The sequence below is a fragment of the Anolis sagrei genome, chromosome 1, assembly GCF_037176765.1.
Source record: "Anolis sagrei isolate rAnoSag1 chromosome 1, rAnoSag1.mat, whole genome shotgun sequence".
In the NCBI taxonomy this organism is placed as follows: Eukaryota; Metazoa; Chordata; class Lepidosauria; order Squamata; family Dactyloidae; genus Anolis; species Anolis sagrei.
In genome coordinates this window covers 237,548,369-237,575,009 of record NC_090021.1, presented here as the reverse complement: position 1 = coordinate 237,575,009, position 26,641 = coordinate 237,548,369, and the positions used below count along the sequence as shown (strand labels likewise).

Below are 26,641 nucleotides of genomic sequence, written 5' to 3'. Positions count from 1 at the left end.
TCCAACAGACCTCATAACCTCTGAGGATGCCTGCCACAGATGTGGGCGAAAGGCCAGGAGAGCATGCTTCATCTAGAACATGGCCATACAGCCCGGAAAGCTCACAGCAACTCTTTAAAGTACCAACTAACTGACGGGATGCTGCGCTTGAGGAAGCGGATTTCTTCGTTTATGTTAGGGTGCATCTATACACTGGAGAATTAATGCAGTTTGATACCACTTGGAACAGCCCTAGCTCAATGCTATAATATCCCGGAGTCATATTTTCACAAGGCCTTTAGCCTTCTCTGTGAAATAGTGCTGGTGCCTCAAGAAACTAAAGTGGTGTCAAACTGCATTCATTCCCCAGTGTAGATTTGGCCACGGTAGTCCACGCTCTGGTTACATCCCGGATTGATTACTGCAACGCGCTCTACGTGGGGTTGCCCTTGAAGACTGCCCGGAAGCTTCAGATGGTCCAGCGCTCGGCAGCCAGGTTGCTAACGGGAGCGGCACTCAGGGAGCATACCACTCCTCTGCTGAGCCAGCTCCACTGGCTGCCAATCCGCTACCGGGCACAATTCAAGGTGCTGGCTTTAGCCTATAAATCCCTAAACGGTTCTGGCCCCGCTTACCTCTCCGAATGCATCTCCACCTATGAACCGACTAGAACATTAAGATTGTCTGGGGAGGCCCTGCTCTCGATCCCGCCTGCGTCACAGGCGCGCTTGGCGGGGACGAGAGACAGGGCCTTCTCAGTGGTGGCCCCTCGGCTATGGAATGCCTTGCCGGCAGACATCAGGCAGGCACCTTCGTTGCTGAAGTTTCGGATAATGGTTAAGACCTGGCTTTATGAACAAGCGTTTGGCTAAGCAGTGCAACCAATCAAGGAAGACGGTAAATGGAACATAGGAATGGCACAAGGACTATGAGAACGGATCTGATTTCAACTGAGGCGTTATGTCTGTTGTTTTGTTGATTTGTCTTGTTTGATTGTTAATTGTTGTGGATCGATGTTGTTGATCCTGTTTGTTGCATTGTTATGTTTTAATTGCACTGTAAACCGCATTGAGTCGCCTGTTAAGGGCTGAAAAATACGGTATAGAAATGAAGCAAATAAATAAATAATAATAAATAAATGCACTCTTAGTTCAACGCTCAAACCAACCCAAGGCTCTATGAGGAGATGCTACTATAGAAAGTGCGCACGCGCCCCCTTCCTGCTTCCCCTGTCCTCTCTTTTGCCTCAGCGCGCCTCTGAGCCAACAAATCTCGACATACTAGTGCGCGTGCGCGTATTTATGCGAGCTGCTGCCCTTCACCGAGGTGAAACTGTAGAGGCGGGACTTCAGAGTGAGCCCTTTAAGCCTTCAGGACCAATCAGGAACACTTGCTCGAAAGGTTTCCCCCCTCCCCTTTCGAAGTACTGGCGGAAGGGGCCGGGTCGTTTCAAGCGGCAGGGCTCTCGTGCGCATGCGTTCAGGAGCGAGGCGTGGGGCGCATTTTGTGCAGCTCGGGGAGCGCTGTTGTACGTGGGGCGCTTGGGTGGATGTTTTGGTTTTCTTTGTGTAGCAGATAAATTGGGTTGTGAGGCTGCTAAAACGAGTTCTGCGGAAGGGAAGGAGATAGGTTTTTTCGCTTCTTGTCTCCCTGAGTAGCAGGCTTGAGACTTGTTTGGCTAAAGACTACAGCTCTCAGGATACCATAGTTAAAATGGTATCAAACTGCATTAATTCTTAAGTGTAGATGCACTCCAAGGGACCAATTACATACTTTTCAGCAGGCGATGTGGCGTTGCTATCTGTGGAAGTAATTGCCCTTAGAAGCTATGATAATTTCCATTTGATGTTCAATATTTGGTGTTACTTTTTTTTTCAGGTTGCTGCAAGAGGACTGCCTTGGGTGTGGCATTTTCATTTTTCCCATCTTGTAACGTCATTATTTCCAGGTTGTTGTAGGTTTTTCCGGGCTATATGGCCAAGTTCTGGAGGAACATTATTTCCCTTTAATATTGTTGGTCTGCTTTGCTTTCTCCTTCAGTTTTAATTGTAGACAGCATTGTTGTTGTACTTTCAGACTTCTGGTGAAGCTGTCACAGAGTTTTCTGGGTTGACTTGCCCAAGGTCAGAAGTAAATTAAGCCCAATCTCAAACCACGACACCTTCCTAGCTCTTTACCTCAGCTTTAATTGCAGTCTGTTGTGTCAAAGTGCATTAATTCAACAGTGTGAATGTTGCAGTTTGACACCACTCGAACTTCCATGGCTCAGAGATGTGGAATCCTGGGAGCTGTAATTTTTCAAGACCTATAATCAAGCTACAAGTAGAAAGTGCTCCCTATGTCAGCAACAATAAGAACAGGATACTGTATATATTGCGTTGTGAGTTTTCCAGGCTGTCTGGCCATAATCTAGAATCATTCACTCCTGACATTTTAAAGCCCTGTGCTGGCAGGACTGAAGACCGACAGGTCGCAGGTTCGAATCCAGGGAGAGGCGGATGAGCTCCCTCTATCAGCTCCAGCTCCTCATGCGGGGACAAGAGAGAAGCCTCCCACAAGGATGACAAAACATCAAAAAAAATCATCCGGGCATCCCCTGGGCAACGTCCTTGCAGACAGCCAATTCTCTCACAACAGGAGCGGTTGTTCCTGACACAAAAAAAACATCCACATCTATGGCAGGCATCCTTAGAGGTTTTGTGAGGTCTGTTCGAAATTAGACAAGTGAGGTTTATATATTTGTGGAAGATTCATGGTAAGAGAAAGAACTCTTGGCTGTTTGAGGCATGAGTGAATGTTCCCATTGGGACTGGCACAGCTGGCTGGGTGTCAGCTGCATTAAGATCACTACTTACCGAAAGGTCATGAGTTCGAAGCCAGGCCGGGTCAGAGTGCGCTTCCGGCCAATTTGTCTAGCTTGTTGTCGACCTTTGCAACCCGAAAGACAGTTGCATCTGTCAAGTAGGAAATTTAGGTACCACCTATGTGTGGGGAGGCTAATTTAACAAATTTACGAGGCCATAAAAAAAAATCTTCAGCAAAAGCATGCGAGGAATGCAGGAAGTACTTCATCAGTGTCGCAGATGGACGGTGAAGCGACAGCTCCCCTGGTGGCCAGAAAATTGGAATGTTAAATAGCCTCTGACTGTCGGTCTATATGTGTTGTGTGTCTATGGCATTTAATGTTTGCCATGTATGTGTACATTGTAATCCGCCCTGAGTCCCCTGCAGGGTGAGAAGGGCAGAATATAAATACTGTAAATAAATAAAATACAATTGGCCACCTTGATTAGCATTGAATGGCTTTGCAGCTTCAAAGCCTGGCTGGTTGCTACCTGGGGGAAATCCTTTCTTAGGAGATTTTTTAGCTGGCCTTTTTTGGTTATTGTTATGCAAATATAAACTTAAGGGATGACTTGATTTCCCCCCCCCCTCTTGTCTTTTAATTAGTGCCATGGCCGAGGGTAGAGGCCCCACTCACCTTCTTGATGTCTGTAATCAAAAGTTCTCAGATTTCCTGTTCAGTGCCGAATACAAATACTTGACGTGGTTGCGGGAAATTGAAGAGGAAGCACTGAAGATGTTTGAAAGGTAGAACATATGCTTGAAAAGAATGATCCCTTTGTAATGTTTGTAATGTGCTACTTTTAATGGCCGTCACCTTGACTTAACTTGTGGCAGATCTATGAACGAGAAGCCTGCAAGAAAACTTGCTCAGTTCTTGAAAACTCAGTGATGTAACTTCCTTGGCTTAGTCTATCCACCTGTGCTGTGGTCGTCTTCTTTCCTCCTGCTTTCTGTTTATCCAGCATTTCCAACGAGGCATATCATCTCATGCTATGTCCAACATAACAATAGTTCTTATTTAATCACTTTGGATCCTGCTGCTCTTTCTCTCAGATCCATTTAAATTATGTAGGGGTTTTGGCAGAGGACTCTCCTCTATCCCTATACTTTGAATGAGTTTATTCCTCTCTTCAGTGGCTTTTTATGACAGCTTTTCCCACCCCACTGGACAGCATACCATACACAGTTAAGTCACTATTAGTAACAAAGTGCCCAGTTACTGTGGTCATCTTGGAGGCAAAAGCAAAGCTGCATATATACTAAGCATATAGAATCCTAGAGTTGGAGGAGACCTCATGGGCCATCCTGTCCAACCTCCTGCCAAAAAGCAGGAAAATCACATTCAAATCACTTCTGACAGATGGCCATCCAGTCTCCAAAGAAAGAACCTCCATCACACCCTGGGGCAGAGAGTTCCATTGCTAAACAGTTCTTACAGTTGGGAAGTTCTTCCTCGTGTTCTGGTGGAATCTCCTATAGGTTGAAGCCATTGTTGCGCATCCTATTTTCCTTAGCAGCAGAAAACAAGCCTGCTCCCTCCTCCCTGTGACTTCCCCTCACATATTTGTAATTGGCCATAAAGTCTCTCAGCCTTCTCTTCTGCAGGCTAAGCATGCCCAGCTCTTTAAGCCGCTCCTCATAGGGCTTGCTCTCCAGACCCTTGATCCTTTTAGTCAGCCTCCTCTGGACACACTCCAGCTTGTCAACATCTCCTTTCAATTGTGATGCCCAGAATTGGACACAGTATTCCACGTGTGATCTAATCAAGGCAGAATAGAGGGATAGCATGGTTTCCATGGATCTAGACACTATACTATTTATGCAGGCCAAAATCCCATTGGCTTTTTTGCCACCACATGATATTGTTGGCTCATGTTTAACTTGTCCATGAGGACATATGCTACATCCTGTTTCTGAGTTGCGTGTTTACCATAGCAGTAAGGGTTGTTTGCGTACATTCTGTGCTATCCCAATGACAGATATGTTAAGCTTTTAATAAAAATGCATTCTGAGCTACTGCAGTGGAGCCCAGCATAGCTTCTTGTTAATTGCAAGCTTTCAAGGATTTTGTTGTTTGTTTCATTCTGCAACAGCAGCTTTAATGCTGAACCTGAGCTGATGCCCAAAACACCATCTCAGAGAAAGCATCGAAAGAAGAAGCGGTCCTCATCATTTCAGTATGAAAATAAGGAACTAACTCGAAAACGGTAGTAATTGTTTAAATATTTAAGTTTTGTACTTTTGAATAAGCTGTGTGGGAAAGAGCCATATATATCCTGTGGATTTTCCAATATTTGCAGTTTTCCAAGTTCTGAGTATGTTCATTTAGTATTTACCTGACATTTACTGTCAGTATCTTAATGCAACTTTCATCAGCTTTTGCCGATATCATGTTTTTCTCCTGATTATTATGCTTTATTTTTCCCCTATATACCCTGCCACTGCTGTACAGCAAAAATACTTCCTCTTTTGTTTTTCAAAAAAGTAAAGATTATTGTGTATTATGTATACTTTACACTCAGCATGGGTGAAGCTAAATTTGTCATATTGTTGCCTTTAATGTCTTGGACATCAGTCCAGACAGCATTCAAGAGAAGGTTCTGTTTTGAACATTTCCCTCACCGCAACCACTCCTGTTGTTAAAAGGACTTGCAGTTCATAGCAAGGAGCCCCCAGTGGCGCAGTGGGTTAATCCTTTGTGTGGTAGGACTGAAGACCGACAGGTCAGAGGTTCGAATCCAGGGAGAGTGGGGGATGAACCCCCTCTGTCAGCTCCAGCTACCCATTCAGGGACGTGAGAGAAGCCTCCCACAAGGATGGTAAAACATCAAAACATCCAGGTGTCCCCTGGGCAATGTCATTGTTGATGGCCAATTCTCTCACACCAGAAGTGACTTGCAATTTCCCAAGCCGCTCCTGACATGAATTTTTTTTTTAAAAAAAACACCCTTAATGTACAGTATATATTTGTATATTGGTGATTGGCACAAACATGCTCCTGGTGGGTTCTTGGGCATTCCTATGGTAAAGCAGTGGAGTAACTAATAGAGAAAATACAGGAATGTGGTATGGCCATGCTCAGTTGGAGTGGGAAAATATTCAAGTAAGAAATATTTGCAATGTGGTGATAATGCCACCCTGTGGCCTGAAAAAGAATTACTGTATTTGATGCCTAGAGACTAGCCTTATATTTGAAATACTCCACTGATTGGGGGGTTGTGAGTTTTCCTGGGCTGTATGGCCATGTTCCAGAAGCATGTCTGGATTTCCCCTGTTTTTCGAGTGTTGCTCTTTATATACTGTCCTGATTTTAGAGTTTTTTTAAATACTGGTAGCCAGATTTTGTTCATTTTTATGATTTCCTCCTTTCAGTTAACATTGTCCACATGCTTGTGGATTTCAGTGGCTTTTCTGTGTAGTCTGAGGAGCTTACACCTCCCAACAAACGATCCCCCAGGCAGCAACCAGCAAGGCTTTGAAGCTACAAGGCCTGTAAATCCTAATCAAGGTGGCCAGTTGAAACATTCACACTTGCCTCAAGCAGACAAGAGTTCTTTCTCCCATCTGGGACATTCCACAGATATATATACCTCACTTGCCTAGTTTCCAACAAAATCTCTGAGGATGCATGCCATAGATGTGGGCAAAATTTCAGGAGATAATGCTTTCCTATCATGGCCATACAGCCCGAAAAACCCACAGCAACCCAGTGATTCCAGCCATGAAAGGCCTTCAATAACACTCCACTGATTCTCGGTTGTCTGTTTGTTTGTTTTTTAAGATTATCTAGAATGCGAAGTGGTATAAAGCCAGCATGTTTTCAGAGACTTTCCCAAAATAAAGAGGGCCTTGATGTGGGGATAACAGATTCCATATCTTATTGTATGACAAGACGTTCTAAAGAAGCTTCAGAAGTACAAAGTGAGATATCTCCAGAAGGAAGAGTAATTGTTACCAACGGTGGTCTAAGTGCTGAAGTAAAGGAGGAAACGAATGATTATGTAAATAGAGCCGCATTTTCAGATGGCAATTTGGTTCATGTGGCTGGAACTGCAATGATGCTGCCACCAGAAAAGACTGAAAAAGAGGGCGATGCCTTCAGATTAAGGAATACACCATCTCCACAAGCAGCTTTAAATGGGAAGTCATCAAATAGAGTGGAAGAAATTCCAGCCCAAGGGTTGGTTAACAACTTGGTGTCATCAGGGGAGCTTTTCCAGGAACTAAATGAGAGTACTGGAAGCCCTGCAAGTTCCAAGTCAGGACATCGCCATGCAACTAGAGTACACAAAAGCAAGAAAGTATCCCTTGCAAAGAGGTATTCGCAAAGTAACAAAAGGAGAAGTGTGGTTCGGAAATCCCTCAGCAGAGCAGTGGCCAAAAAGAAAGCAGCTCAAGACTCCTTGTCTACCTGTAGTCGAGTCAGCTGTAAGTAAAGACAATTCAGTGTATGTCACATAGAGCAGGTCTGCATTGTTATGTAACTTATAGAACCTAAGTGTTTGACAAGCAGGAATAAAGTAGAAATCTTTAATGTGATTGCGCAGGAAACAAACTTCCTGGAGTCTTAAGGACTGTTCAGTATCCCTAATGTGTGCAATTCATCTACTTTTGTTCTAAACTAGCAGATTCTTGAAAACAATGCTGATGTTTCTTTTTATAATGACACCACCTTACAACAGTAACTCTAGTAAAAAAAAAACTATGAGATTTGAGCACTTTGTACCTATCTTCCCAAAAGATGTGAACATTGGAGATGTTGCATGAAAACGCAGTTGGCCCTCTGTATCCTCAGTTACAGAAAACCAATTGCCTCCCCCCTTAAAAAAAAATCAAACCTTGATTCTGCTATTTTATATGAGGGACGTTGGTTTACTATGCCATTGTGTATGTCATGGGACTTGAGCATCCACAGAGGGCAGCAGAAGCATTTCATAGTATTAGTTTTCATCTTAAAATGTATTTTCATATAATTATTTCCTTTAACTTTCTCATTCTCCAGCTCATAGTTCTCTTGAAGTGTTCATGGATGTTGAGATGAGTGATCATGGGTAAGCATGTCCTAGAAAATTCAGACAATCCTAAGGGGACCCTTTCAAAAGGTTTCCTTAACAATATTTCTTCAGAAGGGGGTTGCCTTTGCCTTCCTCTCAGGCTGAGAAAGTGTGACCTATTTATTTATTTACAGTATTTATATTCTGCCCTTCTCACTCTGAAAGGGACTCAGAACAGATCATAGAACACATATACGGCAAACATTCAATGCCGTTATACACTTGACAAGACAGATACCTGTATATAGATAGAGGTATATATAGGCTTTCCCATTTTCGGCATCTTGGAGGCTGATCTTGATTCCGGCCACGAGGGGTGCTGTTGCTCCGCTTTCCCTGCCAAAGAGCTTTGTTAGTAAACTTCCTCCTTGATTGAATCGCCGGCATTTTCTGTCATTTTCTTATGGGTGCCTTAAACACCTCTCCACTTTAAGCGGTACCTATTTATCTACTCTCATTGCTTTTTACAAAACTGCTAGGTAGGCAGAAGCTGGGCTAAAGGCCAGAAGCTCTCCCTGACCTGGGCTTTGAACTGTCAATCTTTTGTTTGGCAAGATTTATTGCAGCTGGCGGTTAACCTGCTGTGCTAAAGCTGGGCCTTATCCAAGCTTACAAATTGGATTGTCATAACTGAGTGGAGATTTGAACTTTGTTCTTCAGAGCTGTAGTCCACTATTCTCTTTAAAGTTTTATAAGGCGTTATTGGCTAGACAGTTGTAGCCTTTGTTTCATTTGAGGTGGTTAACATTTTATCAAAATGCCTTTCTTCAGGCCTTTATTGACACAGAATGCTGAATCTGATGAGGTAAGATCTTGGCAGTTTTCTGCTGGTGAATTTTCACATGGTGAATTTCCTTCTTGATGCCTTCTTTAGAGCCATTGAATTTTGCCTACTAAATTCCAAATAGACTTGAAAAAATTGGTCACTTTTATTTACTTTTGCAATCAGTTATTTATTGTGTCAAAACTGCTGTAACGTGAAGAAAATTAAATACTGGAAGGCATGCCGCTCAGCTGTGGCCCAGTCTATTAGATGCATCTAACTGCATGAGATCAGCCGGGTAGGGAAAGAACATAAAGCGCTTGTGGTTCTAGGTTCAGCTCTCCTTGTTAACACACTTTTGGTTGGATCTGCTTCTGCTACCCCTATTTTCTATCTTTTTATGTCTTTTGAATCAGGGAGGTCTTGCAGAATCATCTCATTGAAGGTGGTTTCTGCATCATAATTGGCAGTAGCCATCTTAAGCAATAGTGAACACAGAAATAATTAAAAATATGAATTAAATATTCATCTAATTTATATTTTGCCTTTCTCCTAATATGGAACACAAACAATACATATCAAACATAGATATAACACACATTAAAATGGATAACAACATGCTTGTTTTCATATAGACATAACATATTTGAATAATAAAATAGTATTTAGCAATAAAATTATCCTGAAACCCACTGAATTTATTTTTTAAAAATATTCATTCTAAATAAATTACAAAATATTTCTTACTTTTACATCAACTCAAGAAATCTGGAACTCATTACAGGAAATGAGAATAGACAATATGTTATAGGCTCCCTATTGTAGTTGGCCTGTGAAAAATATCAATTTCAATTTGGTATATTAAGTGCTATTGCACTTGGCTGAAAGCAGTTTTAAATCCCTAGATTTCTAATAGCTATTTGAGTAGTTTGAGCAACTGCAGTTTGCTAGTGCATTTAGTGGTTTGCAGATGTAATACTGATTTGCTGCCAAGCTTAGCAAACTACAGTACTCATTTCTGGCAACACATCAGACTATTCAAATCCATTTTTTCTGCAAGTTGGAAAAAGAGTTTTGAGGAGCAAACTTTACCTACACATGAAGTCTAAGAACAAATCAACAGTTACTATTCATCATCACTCCCCCCCCCCCCCCGGTGCCATCATCATATCCTCTAGCAGTATTACAATCTAAGAAAAGATTTAATTAATATTCAGATTATCTTGTCCTGACATTTGTGTTTAATATTCCCATTGGCCCAGTGAGGTTACCGCCATGGGTGCTATATTGCCATTTTATTAGCAGTAGAAAAAAATGATGTTTATTACACTTCTCTGAGATACTGAGTTCATTCTAGTAATTGTTCATTTCTGATCTTTATATTTCAGGAGTAGTTTGAGCCTTGCAGTACTCATGAGTCCATAAATGTGATTTCAATTGATGTTTTCATGTTATGTTTTTAACTGGTTTGGTTTAAACATGTTTGTTTATTTACAGATGCTTTAATATATGCCATTAAATTGTTGCCTTTGTAAGGCCACCTTGAGTCCTCTTCGGGGTTGAGAAGGGTGGGATATAAATGTAGTAAATAAATAAATGGAAATTGCTAAGAGATGGGAGTTGTAGCAGGAAAAGAGTATAAAGAAGAAAGTAATTGCAGTGCCTATGAATTATGGTATTTTAATTTGTTTAGTTTTTCTAGAAAGATTTCAGAAGAAAAGAAGCTGTCTGCCCACTTCTCCTCATTAATAAAAGTTAGAGATGTACATCACCATAAGACACTTACATTTTTCATGATTTTTCTGGCTCAATGTTTGGATGGTCAGGTATCATTATGCTAAAATGTAACTTTTTTCTATAGATTCCAAACACACTACATAACATGTTTAGTACACTGGATACATCAAGTCCGATTCCTAACAGTGTTTTGCAGAGTTCACCTAAATCAAAGATGCAGCAACAAGAAATATGCAATAAAGGTAAATAACTGAATCCAGTTAAGTTACATAGGTGCAACAAAAGCTTGATAAACCATGTCAGACTTATGATTTGTCACCAATCTATGACACTGTTATGAAGTGTAAGTTTTTTTTTAAAATACCTATTTTGTTGCCTTTAAAAGAGATTTAAATGATTCATATTCCCCAGTTTTGAAGAAAAGTGTCTGCCCCTTTTGTTGCTCATATGAATTAAATTGCTGGCACTAAACTCGATAACAATTTGTCATCACAGTGGAGAGAAGCCTGCATAATCCTTATATACGCACTTGATCTACGTGTGTGTGTGGTTGGGTTTTTTTGGGTTCAATAAGTTTATTTTGTTTTCCAAAATCTTCATAGAAAATCAAGGAAGGCGTCTTAACTATCAGCCACACATTCCTGAGCCCGAAGGAAGCTAGCCTTCTTCTGAGCCACACAATCTTTCTTCTGGGCAAGGGACAACTTTGGACGGCTCCACATCTTCTTTTTGACTTCCCTCTTGGGTTTCTTTTCTTTGCTGCTGGCTCACAGGCTTCTCAACACATTTGGCCTTGACAAGGTCTACGAAGGCCAAGTTGAAGTGACTGGTGATGAGTATAATGTTGAAAGTGTGGATGGGCAACCTGGTGCCTTTACATGCTACCTTGATGCTGGTCTTGCTCGAACTACAACTGGGAACAAGATCTTTGGTGCTCAAAAAGGAGCCGTGGATGGTGGCCTCTCAATTCCACACAGTACCAAGCGCTTCCCTGGCTATGACTCAGAGAGCAAAGAATTCAATGCTGAAGTCCACCGCAAACACATCATGGGTCAAAACGTTGCAGATTACATGCGCTACTTGATCTACCTGTGTTGATACTACCTAGAATATAGGTTTTATCTCTGTTGTGGTTTTTGGTCAAGTCCAGGTGTTAGCAATTAACAGGATGTTATGATGTGTGGGATCTGCTGCAGGAAATGTTACTGTTGGGACTAATTCTTCTTTTCTGCAGGAAGATTTGAAACCGAAATCAGCAGCATCCAGATCAACGGCTCACAAGATTCAGTCCACAACTGTATCAAGGAGCAACTTCCAAATAGCCAGTATGCTTACTTTATGTTTTAAAATTAATCTATATGGGATTTATTTTCTTTTTTCAAATTTGATTTAATCTCAGTATAATGGCCTAAAAGCAACAACATGCTGGTACTCGAATCACCTCCGGGCTAAGTAAATAAATAAATAAATACTGTAGAGTTTTTGTATCATTTTTATATTTTTATTTTTAGTGTGTTTTATCAAAGTTTTCATTTTATTTTATGATGTCTCTATTCTATGCTTTTTTAGTTAGGTTGTTCTATATGGTCTAAAGTGTTTTGCTTTGATGTAAATTGTTTGTATGGTTTTCTTTTTGGCATTGAATAGTTGCCATATTTGTTGGAAGCCTCCCTGAGTCACTTTGGGGAGATAGGGCGGTCCATAAATAAGGTGGTATTATTATTATTCTTCTTATTATTATTATTGATAGCACAATTGAACATTCTTCTTAAGTGACTGGAGATTTGGGGGGGGGGGGTTGCATAGGGATATAAGAATGAACGAAGGATCACTCTCCCTTTTTGGTTATAGTAATGAAAGTAGTTTCATCAGCAGCTGTTCCCCTATATTGAATTTAGGCAAGGGAATGCAGTAATTTGAAGTTACTGGAATTATCCCGGAAGATATTGTGATCTCTTGTGATGGAGATTTGCTGCATGGTAGCATGAGGAGAAGTGGAAACCAGAATGTATCTGGTGTCATAGGTGGAATGTCTTAGTCACAGGGAAAATTAGAAAGGGTTTTTTTTTTTTTTAAGATCTTTGAAGTGAGACTGTGTACTTACAGACTTTTCATTAGCTTTCTCCTATAAAATATGATGTTCCAGACCTCTTGGTAGGAATCTGAAGATGTGAGGTAGCAAAGATAATGTATATAACTGGATTCACTGTATACCCATCTTGCTTGTTTTTCCTAAGGAAACAAAGTTACAAGTGTGCAAGTGATGATCTGCCTACTGTCCAGAACATGCAAGATGAAAACAATTCCAGTCACAAAACAACATCTTCTCATGCAAACAAGGTATTGCTGCCTTCTGTCAAAGAAAGGCTAAAGATATCAAGGGCAAAAAATGTTCACTTTTCTTTTTCAACTCTGAGAAGGCACTAAATATGTTCATACTCTTTTGACAGATCATACGGCCATTCAAAAACTTTTTCCAATCTATACAGAAAAATCAACTACTTAAACCTTCAGGGTCACCAGTAAAGAATAGTGTTAAACACAGCACACCCAGTAGACCTCCCACCAAGGTAAGGAGGACTTCTCTCATTTGCTTTTAATAATAACATATGGAATCTTGTTGGCAAATCACAAAAGCATAAGAACTATAGTCATGGTGTTGCGTAGTGTCTCTTGTCCTAATCTCCTCAATCCTCACTTACTAGGCAGCAGGAGCTCCAATTGGGCCACACCGCCCAGAAAGCAGCTGACATGCCAAATTATATGGGTGCATCAGGCAAAAGCAGATCCCTTTCAAGCCAGAGATTGCTCAGGCGAGGGCGGAACTATCAGCCTGTTGCTTCCCAATAGATACAGGGCCCGTCCCCATTTGACACAGAAGTCAGTGGCTGAGAAGTAGGAGTTGTGAGATTATTGTCATCCCTATGGATCCCCTAAATTAGAGTTGGAAGTATGTAACTCTTAGTTCTTCTACAGAAGACCCATGTAAATTGAACCATTTCTCTGATAATTTTTTTAATTGGCCAGAATGCTGTTGGCCTGTTACTACTGTGTAGCCTAGAATTGTACACTCCCAGCTATTTTATCTTCACAATCCCTGTATGTATATCAGGGAAGTTGTTCAAACTAAAAGGGTCTTTTTAGCAGGATTAAATAAAAGTAAATAAAGAACAACACTCAAAAACAGGAGAATTCCAGAGAAGAAATGATCAAGGATGGTCAACACCTCCTAACAAAGGATTCCCCCAGGCAGCAACCAGCCAGGCTTTGAAGCTACAAGGCCATTAAATGCTAATCAAGGTGGGCAATTGCAACAGTCACACTTGCCTCAAGCAGACAAGAGGTTTTTTTCCTACTCCAGACATTCCACACATATATAAACCTCACTTGCCTAGTTTCCAACAGACCTCGCAACCTCTGAGGATGCCTTCCATAGGATGTAGGCAAAAAGTCAGGAGAGAATGCTTCTGGAACATGGCCATACAACCCAAAAAAAAACACACAGCAACTCAGGATTAAGATCTTTACATGAGATTCTGGAGAACTGCAGCAAGACGAAGTACATAGCATCAGAGTGGACTAATAGACTGTCTTACTTCGCAGTAACTTTTCAGATTTATAAATCATTAGATTGGTATATTACAAGATTAAATAAACATTGTAAAATGGCAAGTTGGGGGCAACCAGCAAGAGAACCTCCTCCTCTTGTAGATGTGGTCAGATCTGTTTATCTTGCTGCTTGAGAAACAAAGTTGGAAGACAGGCCACAGCAAGAAAATACTTCACCTTGTTCAAACTCTCCTCTCGTCTGAAACAAAACTAAACTTCCTTTGATGGGGTGAAGTGAAGTCCAATAAAATTAAATTTAATGTTGAACGTCATTTTGCCCATTGATCCTGGGGTCTTGAACATCACTAAGGCATCAATTAGTTTGTTTTTGGCCTACGTCCCCCTTAAGTTACTACTGATGAGGTAAAGAAGCCTTTTACTTGGGTCCAGTTGTATCTTAAACTTGTATGTTACTTCACAAAGGCAGAAAGAACTACCTGTAGATATGACTTGGTTAGACATCACTTTGATTTCCCTAAACTGAACAATTTCATCTTTCTTTTTTCATATCCATCCTACAAAGGGAGATTTTGTTGTAAGTAACTATTTTTGTTCTCTTATTTTATGGGTTGTGGAACTTGTATGGTGAATGGTTTCTAAATACATGACTTGAATGCAGATCTTTTCTGGGGTGTTTCATGTTTATACTATCACAGAACTTGGTTTCTTTTAACTCATGGCAGGGACATTGCTTAAAATATACTGTGTTGAGAATGTATTATACCGTAATCTAACCTTTTTTTCATATCTTAGGAAAAACAGCGTCAGCGTCTGGAAAGTCTCAGAAAAAAGCAGGAAGCAGAGCAACAGAGGAAACAAAAAGTGGAGGAAGAAAAGAGACGACGATTGGAAGAAATAAAATTGTAAATAACAATATCCAGATTGCAAATAATATGTAGGGCATACTTTATAATGTTGGTGAATACAGCTACTCTTGGTACTAAGGTGACAGTCACGTATTTGAAAATATGACAAGACTATTAATATAACACTTTTGATAACAATAAAATTATGTTCTAATTGCTATGTGAATTTTACATATTTTACAGAAAGCGCGAAGAAAGGCTAAGAAAGGCACTCCAAGCCCGAGAACGGGTGGAGCAGATGGAGGAAGAAAAGAAGAAGAGACTTGGACAGAAGTTGTCTCAACTGGAGGAAAAGAGTGAAAAGGTAAAAAATAGTCCTAATCTCCTACCCACAAATCCCATAGTTTGTTCTTTTTATTAGATATAGAACAGTGGTTCTCTACCTGTGGGTCCTCAGATGTTTTGACCTTCAACTCCCAGAAATCCTAACAGCTGGGAAACTGGCTGGGATTTCTGGTGGTTGTAGACCAAAATATCTGGGGACCCATAGGTTGAGAACCATTGATCTAGAGGCAATTGACTGGGGCTTTACATACACAAAAGATCTTCCCCTCCCAAATCTATAAATTCCAGATCCTTTCAGTTCTCAGGACCACTATTGAAGAGTAGGACACAAAATATTGAGACAGTATGGGGAAGAGATATGGTAATGCTGCCTTTACAAGCAGAAATGATGTTCTGTTTGTATAGCACATCATTGGGTTCCAGCTTTTATAGTCATATAATTTGTTAATATCTTTCTCTGACTTTCTAATGGCAATTACTATCCAGCAAATGTGCTTTGGAAGCATCCCCTGTCTCTTCTTGAACCATCCTTTGTGGCTTTGTGGTGGACCTTATTTCATTTCTTTCTATCTATTCTTATGCAAAGTGGTTTTGTGCAAGCAAAACGGTTTCAGTGTGCTAAGGAAAATATATTTTATTTCTTTGTTCCTTCCTATCTAAATGCCTGATCACCTGTTGTACGCCAATGCAGGAACACCTCTGACCTTAAACACCACACCGGCTTGGTAAAATCAGCAAGCAGTTTATTGAAGAATATATGTAGGCAAAGGAATAAAAAATAGCAAAAACAGTAAAGGTCCAATATATGAACTAGTCCATAAGCTTCAAAGGAAAACAAGATCCATGAGTACATAAAGTCCATGAAACTAGGCACTTGAATCCATGAAACAAGAAAGCAGGAAAATCTCATAGACAAATTTTAAGCTTGGCAAAAACTTGGTACATGGAACTAAGAGCACTTGAAAAGAAGACCATGATGAAATAAGTGTTGACTCGACTGAGACAACTCCCATGAATCATTATAAAGCTTTTTCGGATCCCAAAACGTAAAGGAAAGCATTTCTCTTGACTTTTCCACAAGATAAAGGTTTGCTATCTCTCTTTTGCAGTCGACAAACTGATCGTCTCAGTCTCTGAAGACATTGTCTCTGTTTACTAAACCTCTTTCTCTCCAAGTTTTCATTATCTTCTCCCTCATTAACTTCTGCACCCAACAAATCATTTTCAGACAATTGCTCTGAGAAAAGCTGTGAAGGTCCTCTCCCAAGAATGTGACCTTGTGAATCTTCCTGAGACAGCTTGGGCCTCTTGTCTGAGCTTAACTCAGGCCCAAGTAAACCTTCATTCCCAATGCCAGCAGACCCAGGCCCACCACCAGGAACATCATCCCCATTCCAATCATGAACATCAACATGAACATCAGACACAATCACAGGTTGAACAGGCTGATGTACAACATCACCGTCTCCCAAATCAGTTACTATACTCCCGACTCAAGGATGGAAAACGGAATGTTGGTGGACAGAAAAAGAGAGTTAAAGATGGGCTTAAAGGCAATCTTAAAAACTGTAGCATAGACACTGAGAACTGGGAAGCCTTGGCCCTTGAGCGCTCTAACTGGAGGTCAGCTGTCACCAGCAGTGCTGAGGAATTTGAAGAAGCACGAATGGAGAATGAATGAAGATATGTGCCAAAAGGAAGGTGCATCAAACCAACCCTGACTGGACCACCTTTCGCCTGGAAACCAATGTTCTCACTGTGGAAGAAAATGCTGGTCCAGAATAGGTCTCCACAGTTATCTACATACCCACCGCCAAGACACTACACTTGAAGGGCCATCATACTCAGACAATGAGGAATTGCTTAAGTAAGTAAGCCCTGGAGAGATGGGAGGGTGGGGGGAAGGAATATGCCATGCCCAGCTAAGAAGTAACATGTTAAAAAGAACATGTTATTTCCTAGCTCTGGTCATGTTAAAACTAACATGTTGCCATTACTGAGTTGGCCTCTCAAGTCTACACCATCCCCACCTTAGTAATAAAAGTAAAGAATAACTACATCACAAAAGTAATCAAACAAGTAGGGACAAACTTATTTTATAGATATTAAGACTTTCTCACTCAAAATATTTTTTGTCAGAAAAAATAACAAAACTTGTTTTTAAAATACTTAATTTTATGAGTGATGATAGTGAATTTTCAGAAAGTACAGTGATTAACAGAAACAGATTGTGTGTTTTTTTTTTCTTGGTCACTACCACTTGACATTCTGATATAGTATGCTTTCTTAGACTAAAATCTGGAATAAGGAAAAATATAATTTTATTTGGTCCTTTGGACAGGCGAGAGAAGAGAAAGCAGCAGAGGAGAAGAACAGGAAGAAGAAATCAATTAAGAAAACGGGGGAAGCAGAAGCCCGGAAACAGAAATTGCTTCAGGTGGTAAGCACTCAATTTGAATCCAATGGTAAAACTTAAAATAAAACAGAATTATTCTAAGGAGCTATAGAAATTATTTATATGGACAGGAATTACAAAATTCTTGAACAGTATTTCATTGTTACCCTGAAACTATGCTCGCTGTTGGCTGAAATAGCGGAACCCATGGAATGCACTGCCGAAAGGAATTCCCTTTAAATTGTGTATGTTTTTTCTTGCTGTTAACAAACCCATGCCGTAAAGCATTTAACAAAATTAGTCTGGAATTAGATAATTATGTTACTCCTATTATTCAATGGGAATATATGGCTCCCCAGTTGAGCTAGCATTGACATGATTGGCTAATAATAATAATAATAATAATAATAAAAAACTTTATTCATACCCCGCCACCATCTCCCCCAACGGGGACTCGGGGCGGCTTACATGAGGCCAAGCCCAAACAGCAAATTACAATAAAATAAAAACAAAGACACAAACGACAACACAGTGAAATACATAAAACATATGAATACAATAAGCAATATAAAAATACAATATCCACAATCACAATGACAAAGAGCAGGCTGCATGTGCAAGATAAAATGCTAAAACTCAGGGTGAGATAAAAGAGGAGCAGTTTGTGAGGGAGAGCTCATAAAGAAAGAAAAAACAGGCCTTCATACAAGCGGGGGAAGTGTACTCCAGGAACAAAAACATTGAGGGGAGCAATAGTGTATGGTTGTGTAGCTACTCTCCGAAGGCGCACGGAAAAGCCAGGTTTTGAGATCCTTCTTGAAGGTTTCTAAGGTGGGGGCTTTCCTAATCTCTCCGGGCAATGAGTTCCAGATGACCATCCAGCCTCTGTTTAAAAGCCTCCAAAGAAGGAGCCTCCACCGCATTCCAGGGCAGGGAATTCCACTGCTGAACAGCTCTCACTGTTAGGAAGTTCTTCCTAGTGGTCCCATCAAAGGGGCCATCCGGTCCTGGGTGTTTCATATGTCTGTGTTTATAGTGCAGAGATTTGATCTGGTTGGAATGGGTAATTGGCAAGTCCCTGGTAAAAAAAAAAGAAAAAAAGAGATGTTATTGTGTGAAAACTGAAGCCATGTTAACCTAAGGAATGCTCTGCCATAGAACTAATGTTAAATGTTTCAACCGGGAAGGGGGCGGGGTCATGTGTTCAATGTCATTTTTATTGTTTCAGAGACAATGTATATGGAATCTCCCCAATTAGGCAAAACTGTCTGTCCATCTTCAGAATGAGTACAGGAAAAATACAGACCCCACTCCTGATTTCACTGCATGAAGGATGAGAATTGAAGGATAGATCGTTACATAGAGGAAGCCCGTATCATGAAATCTTCATATAGGCATCACTGCAACTTAACACTGCCTATAAATAAGGCATAGCTAAGAATCGTGGAGTAAAATTCCTTGTCACTTTGCTTAGCATTTGTTGCTACTCTTTCGTGTCTTTCCCCCTATGGAGGGCTCTGATTTTATCATTGTCACAGGAAGAAGTGCCAAAGCTTCAAGAGCAACAAGAAAAATGGAAGACAGTTGGAGAAATTAGGAAAATGCTAGAGCACAATAAGGTGAAACAGGAAAAAGGGTGAGGACTTTGCTTCCACAGGATTGAGTGTATCTCAAATTCAGTGTGTTATGAACCAGACAGTTTGGGGTCAGTGGAAAATAACAGCTTTCAAAACAGAAAATTGTGAGTTAGATGAGCATTACTAAAATATTGTATTTTCAGTCTACTCTCTGTATCATATATTTTTAGAGGGCTAGAAGGAGTCAAGGCAGTCTAACCATTTGTTTCAAAGAAAAGTCTTCCTGTCATGCAGATAGTACTTCGTTTATAAACAAACAGCAGAAATAACCTACACATGGCATTCATTGACAGAAATGATCGCTTATAATAACATCCGTTTTGTAAAAAGCCTGTATGTAAGACTCCCATTCTGAAAAACAAACACATACCCAAATTGTTCATTGGTTCATCAATCATAGTAAAGGTAAAGGTTTCCCCTTGACATTGAATCTAGTCGTGTCTGACTCTGGAGGTTGATGCTCATCTCCATTTCTACGCCAAAGAGCCGGCGTTGTCCATAGATGCCTCCTAGGTCATGTGGCCAGCATGACTGCAAGGAGCATCATTACCTTCCCGCTGGAGTGGTACCTGTTGATCTACTCACATTTGCATGTTTTTGAACTACTAGGTTGGCAGAAGCTGGGGCTAACAGCATAAGCTCACCCCGCTCTCCAGATTCGAACCACTGACCTTTTGGTCAACAAGTTCAGCCGCTTAGCGGTTTAACCCACTACGCCACTGAGGGTATCAGTCTTGCTCTTAGCCTTTTTGTTCTGTTGTCTGTCTATTGTCCAAGCCCATTCGTCCTAAGGACCTTTATTGCCTCCTGGATTGTTTCAGCCAAATGTTTTGGACAAATGGTCTCCTCTAAATAATAATATTAATAAATAATAAAACTTTATTTATACCCCGCCACCATCTCCCCAAGGAGACTCGGGGCAGCTAACATGGGGCCAAGTCCAACAATTACAACAAGGCAAAAAGAATACAAACATACAATCATACAATAATACATCAAATAAAATACAATAAAATACAACAAAAGAAAATAATACAAAATAAACACAGGATATAACATAAATATCCTAAAGCTTGAATGTCCCATGTTGACATTTATGACCTAATTTCAGAAATCATGATGAGGGGCTACTTGATATATAGAAACCCTCACCCTTAAATTATAGCATCAAGCATGGTTGAATTCAATAGCAAGTGAAGAAGAGTACAAATGTACTGCAAATGTTCTTTGCCACTACTTTCCCTTGTTTTTAGGCATTGTGGACAGCAAGAAAAAGAGAGACCGGTGAAACCTCTGAACCTTGCAATAGTTACTGAAGATGAAGATAATTTGAAGGTATGGCCAAATAAATAAATAAATAAATAAATAAAAATTCAGCCAGGAAATAGGTGGACAAAATCCAACACTGGCTGACAAATAAAGAAACAAATCATTCTAACTGAATTAAGGAGATTTTCAAAATGCAGGGCTTATTTTATCCTCTATATTCCTTAGAGGAAATGCATGTTTGTGCATGTGATATATTTTCTCACCATAATGGACCAAGGTGGGTACACTATTCCATACTAGATGTTCTGTGCTATTCTGTAATATATGTTTTTCAAGGGAATACTGAGATCATTTGGGGAAAAAAAGAATCAAGAAGTGGGATGAGACCACAAAGGGTCATCCAGTCCAAACCCCTGCCATGCAGGAACATAATAAAAGCTCTGCATTGTCGAAGGCTTTCATGGCTGGAATCACTGGGTTGTTGTAGGTTTTTCAGGCTGTATGGCCATGTTCTAGAAGCATTCCCTCCTGACGTTTTGCCTGCATCTATGGAAGGCATCCTCAGAGGTTGCGAGGTTGTGACCTCACAGCTTCTGAGAATGCCTGCCATAGATGCAGGTGAAACGTCAGGAAAGAATGCTTCTACAACATGGCCATACAGTCCGAAAAAGCTACAACAACCCAATAAAAGCTCTGTCAACAGATGGCCAGCCTCCAGAGAAGGAGAGCCCACTACTCTGAGGCAGCATATTCCATTGCTACACCATTGAAAAGTTCTTCCTAAAGATTAGGTGGAATCCCTTTAACTGGGATTTTGAATCAATTTATTCTTATAAAACAGAGGCACAGGCTGGCAGGTTGGATGAAATTGGGGGTCTATGTAGGGTGATAAATTAAAAATGTGGTTATCTTCTAGAAGGAACAGGATCATCCCACAGTGGACCATCAAGAAAAGGAAACCAGACACATGGAAGCAGTTCATGCTGGCTATAAATGGCTGAATATAATGGCTCAGGTGAGTAGTCATGATTTGTGGTCTTTTCTAGCAAGGTGAATCCCGAGCTCCTGCTTGAGGCTTGTAGTTATTGGTTTATATGAATTGGGATTATCCTCTTCCTTATTAGGTTTTATTATTGTTGTTATTTCTGAAGTTTTCCATGTTCCTGGGATTCTCTTATTCATAATTATTTCATTAAATAGTAATAATAGGTTGGGAGAGATTTTTGGTTGAAATGTTTAGTAAAAATGTATAAATTCTAAAAGGAAATTGGACTTCAACTCCCAGAAATCCAGTTTACTAGATGTTAGGAATTGTGAAAGCTGAAGTCCAAAACACCTGGAGGACCAAAGGTTGAGAACAATTGAGGGAAGCAAGATGTCTAAACAGGTTATTCATTTGAGTATTTTGGAGAGAATTCCTGCAGAAGTTTATATTATAAGCCAGGGATATGTAGATGATAGCTCTGGGTCTGCTGGATGAGTTGTAATAGACCAAGGACTTTCTCTTCCTCTTGTTTAATGATAGCAACAACAAAATACTTTCTATTCTGGAATAAAGAAAAAATAAGAATAACTGAGAGTAGCTTTTTCTCTGAAAAGACTGTGACCAATTATTAGTATCTCATCTTACAGCATTTCAGTTTTTAGTGTACATATTCTGTCCCAGGCTCCAGTTGATAAATCTTAAAATCCAAAGGGAAATACTATTTCACAAGCCTGTTTAAAAAAGTTAGTTTCTAAAGGTGTTGCAATCCTGGCCAGTGATCACAAGAGGGCATAAGAATATGATAAGCTCAGTAACGTGGTGTATATAGTCATATATATAGGTTCACCTCATGTATAAGTTGACGGTAGGTTTTGAGGTCAAAATTATGGATTTAGATGTGACCCATGGATATATTGAAATGAAAGGGGAAAGCACTAATATTGCATTTGGGGAGAAGGGGCAGCGGCCATTTTCCCTCCCAGGCATTCAAAAAACCCAAAAGTGGCACCACAGTAGAGATAGTAGAGGGGCCATTGCTTCTTTTAGTTTCTCATCAGATGGATTAAGCTCTTGCCTTTCACCAGTCTACACAGAGAAGGGAATGTTTTCTATTTTGATAAGAGTTAAGGTACACTACTGACACTTCTGTGTGAATATTGATGAAAATTTGACTTTTTAAAACTAACATTTCTAGACATATATATGGTATATTAAAATGGAACCCTCAGGTTTTTGATGTAGATGGCATCTCCATGACAACATAGCAGCCAATAAAACGTCTTCAGGGTATGTTTCTTATTTAAGACTAACTTCTGTATGAAGCCTTTTAGAGGTATGTTTATCAGTTTTATACTAATTTATGCAATGTTTTTGATATGAAATCATAAATAAATAAATAAATAAATAATAGTTATAAATATCTCTCTCCTGCACATTCCATCACAGCATACACATACCTGGTCATACTCCTTCAGATACTGTAAATAGATCTCATGTTTTCGGAAGATTTCTATTGATGTAGTTAGGAGTGATGAATAAAATACATGAGGAATAAACTTAGAACTAGCCAGAATACTATACCTAGTCTAGCCACAGAATTGGAAAACCCTTTAACCTTGAGTTAAAGAATTTAGGGGAAGACAGAGGAGTCTCTGTCTTCCCCTATCTTTAGGCATTTATACTGGCAAACAAAAGCCTACATACTCACTTGCACACATTAAGTGTACAGTGCACAACTGAACTGTATAGTGTCTTCTGCTGTAGTTTTTGTAGCATCTGCAAAATTTTCAAACAGTAGATGTTATTGAATGTGTGATATGTACCCTTACTATTTCATCTGTTACTACATCAACATTGTGATTGAACTATTGAGGTGTTTACATTCACCCTGTTTCAAAGACTAATTGGTGTGAATTATAAATTAAGAGCTTTATCTTTTTTGTGCTGTATATATTTCACAAGGTATTCTCCAACTCAACAATGTGTTTATTTAGGGCTGAAAATTCCAAAATTAGCCAAAATCTACTCTAGAAGCCAAATATATTCCCAGTCTTCATCTCCTGTACACAACTGGAAATCTAAAGACCTTCAAAAGACTGGAATTATGCTAAACTGCAGAAAGAAATATTTTGTTGATCTCTATTATTATTATTATTGTTATTATTATTATTTTATTTCTTACGGTCCTCTCCTCATGGCTCGAGGCAGGTTACAGAATAATTTAAACATTAAACATTGTAAAAAAATACCACAAATACACGTATTCAAATTTATTTATATAAAGATACATATTAAAACTTATTTCTATAAAATACATATTAAAATACATAAAACAGATTAAGTAAAGGACACACGTTTAAAATTAATGTTTAAAAACAGTTTGGGTAGGCCTGCCTGAAGAGATAGGTCTTTAGATGGTTTTTAAATTCTGACAGCTCATTTAGCTGTTGGAGCTCTTCCTGCAGGTCATTCCACAATCTTGGCGTGGCTGATGAATAGGTCATCTGGGTGATGGTCGCCAGTCGGGTTCTGGCAGGCTGGAGTAGCCACTCCCAGAGGACCTAAGTGTTCGGGACGGATTGTACGGGAGAAGGCGATCTTGTAGGTAACCTGGACCCAAACCACGTAGGGCTTTAAGGTCAAAAGCAATACCTTGTACTTTGGCCGGAAACAAATTGGCTTGTCCAATGAAAGGTTAAAGTGCAATAAGTTCTCAAATTTTAAAATGCAAGCTTTGATACCAACAGATATTTCTGACAAACTGCTGCAGCTATGCCACAAATTCTGCCTTGTCTTTCAGAAACCAGCAGTCAGTAGTTCCAATGAAGTAAATTCCACAAAAGTAAAAGATACTGCATCCCTCAAAATGAATCCAAATGACTATGGCATGGATCTGAATAGTGATGACTCTACCGATGATGAAAATGAGCCCCGCAAACCCATTCCTCTGTGGGCCATTGGTATGTGTGAGTCTTTAATAGGTGTGGGAACATATGAGGAAGATCAAAAGCCATTTTTCAGTTCTTCTTATCCAGAGTGGCTGTCCTGTTGGCCTGAAAGCGGAGATGATGTTTCAATCATCCCTGACTTTTGTTTGGATTTGGAGCTGTTTTAGGAATCTCCCTAAACATTGCTTACTGAGAAACAGCAACCACCCCCCCCCCCTTACACCCACAACACCATTGCTTTCACTTTGAAAATCAGGCTTATGAGGCGCTAAGGGCTACACAATTCATACCACTGCATTAAATGTTAACACTGAGATTGGGAGATTCCTTAGAACTTGAGATTCTAAGTGGTTCCCTCGGGTTCTTTGTTTTGATACATCTGGCCCTCATACATTAAACTGCAAGTTTCCCAGAATTGTACTGCTTTTCTGGTGGTTTTGGTATAGCATAGTGATGTTTCAGCTGAAACTTACATATCTCATTGCTCATTGTTTATACAGCCTGATATAGTTTTCAAGAGTGTTGCAGGAAAAAGCAAAACTCATACAAGTGGGATGCTCACTCAGAAGTGAACTAGATGGTTGAGAGACAGGTGTTTAGACTGACAGCTGGTGAGTCCATCTCATGTCAGTCCCATTGTGCCCTCCTTTGGATTAATCTAGCAGGAAATCTTCTTTAATTTCAGAAACCTTTCAATTTCAATGATAAAAATCTATATAATGGGAAATACCTGTAAGATAGAGACCATTTTGTTTACAAATTAAAGCTTTTTTATTCTTGTCGACTAACCAAAGGTCTCCTGGGTTTACAATCAATAAAAACAATACAGACTTTCAGTTTAAACAACAAAACAATCAGAAAAGAAGATAGGGAAGAAAAACAATAGGACACTGCTTTTCCTGTTCTTGTTTCCCTCTGATGTGGCCTGATGAAATGGCTGTTAGTGAGAAAGGAGCCTTCAGTGGGATTTGGATTATTATACTGGAATTCTGCAGACAGTAGCATAACTTGATCTGTTACAACAGAAGCAACAGTGGATGGAAGGTGGATCTGGATCTGATGGTAGATCTCCAGATGATTTGAAGGAGATCAGCAAGAAATTCCAATTCTCAGTTGTTTACTAATCGCTGCAACAAAATGATAGCCCTTTCAGTCCTAAATTATACTTCTTAAAAGAAGAAACCTTGATGTAAACAGGAGTTATTTTTTTCCATGTCAGGAGCAACTTGGGAAACTACCAAGTCGCTTCTTGTGTGAGAGAATTGGCTGTCTGCAAGGACATTGCCCAGGGGATGCCTGGATGTTTTACCATCCTATGAGAGGCTTTTCTCATGTCCCCGCATGGGAAGCTCGAGCTGACAGACAGGAGATCACCCCGCACCCTGGATTTGAACCACCAACCTTTCAGTCAGCAGTCCTGCTGACACAAGGGTTTAACCTATTGCACCACCAGGGGCTCCATATAACCAGGAGTAAAATCTTTGTACAGAGTTACTTTGGAGGCAATGTAGTTTTGATGCCAGGATCTTCGTGTTCTTGTAAAAGTATAAGTAGAACAAATAAACTTGCCCTCTTTGTTACATGTCACAACTGATTTAATCACTAACTTTAGTCCACTCATAGATTGGGATTAATATTGTCTCCTACATAGAAATGCTTTGAGTTTAGACCTGTTCCTGCTTGAAGGTTGACTCATGATGCAATAACTGTTGTTTCCCCAGGGCTTCATCTTACCCAGGCTGTCACAGATCAATATTACAACCCTCCAGACATCAACAGGTTATTTGGAGTAATATTGAGCCCTAAACTAGAGGATATTTTCTACAAAAGTAAGCCAAGGTATTTTAAGCGCACGAGTTCAGCGGTCTGGCAGTCCCCACCTGGCACCAAACCAGCATTACATGCTTCCAACAGCATGATAAAATACTGAGTCTGTGTAAAATTGTTTGTCAGCAGTTTTGTATGTCATATTTTGGTCAGATGCATCCGTAAATCATTTTAATATTTTATGTGTTTTGTAATAAAGGTTTAAATGCTGAAATACAGAAAGGTCAATTTCACTTCATATCTATCAGTCCAAAGTATTCTGAATCTTCCAAATGAAGATTTAATACATAAAGAAAACAGTAACCAGAAGTGATTCTTGTATTAGAATATAGTACTGTTGATCTATCTCATGGTTCTCTCTAGTGTTGACAGACTCTATGCAGATTGCATACTTCATCCAGGCTTACATACCTTCCATAAATCAAGGGAGAGCAGGCGGA

General features: G+C 39.9%; 1 protein-coding gene across 1 annotated transcript; it reads left to right on the top strand.

Annotated features, from left to right (window-relative positions):
* Positions 1 to 1,404: 1,404 nt before the first annotated feature.
* LOC132771921 (inner centromere protein-like) lies at positions 1,405 to 26,423 on the top strand. The gene is made up of 19 exons (XM_067466254.1): positions 1,405 to 1,507; positions 3,430 to 3,570; positions 4,920 to 5,033; positions 6,608 to 7,254; positions 7,829 to 7,877; positions 10,505 to 10,630; positions 11,154 to 11,471; positions 11,598 to 11,705; positions 12,618 to 12,720; positions 12,831 to 12,950; positions 14,513 to 14,524; positions 14,743 to 14,852; positions 15,039 to 15,159; positions 17,482 to 17,580; positions 19,074 to 19,171; positions 20,426 to 20,507; positions 21,358 to 21,456; positions 24,227 to 24,386; positions 26,096 to 26,423. Exons 2-19 carry the CDS (start codon positions 3,434 to 3,436, stop codon positions 26,302 to 26,304), a joined length of 2,712 nt encoding a protein of 903 aa, XP_067322355.1. The 5' UTR covers positions 1,405 to 1,507; positions 3,430 to 3,433; the 3' UTR covers positions 26,305 to 26,423.
* Positions 26,424 to 26,641: the final 218 nt, after the last annotated feature.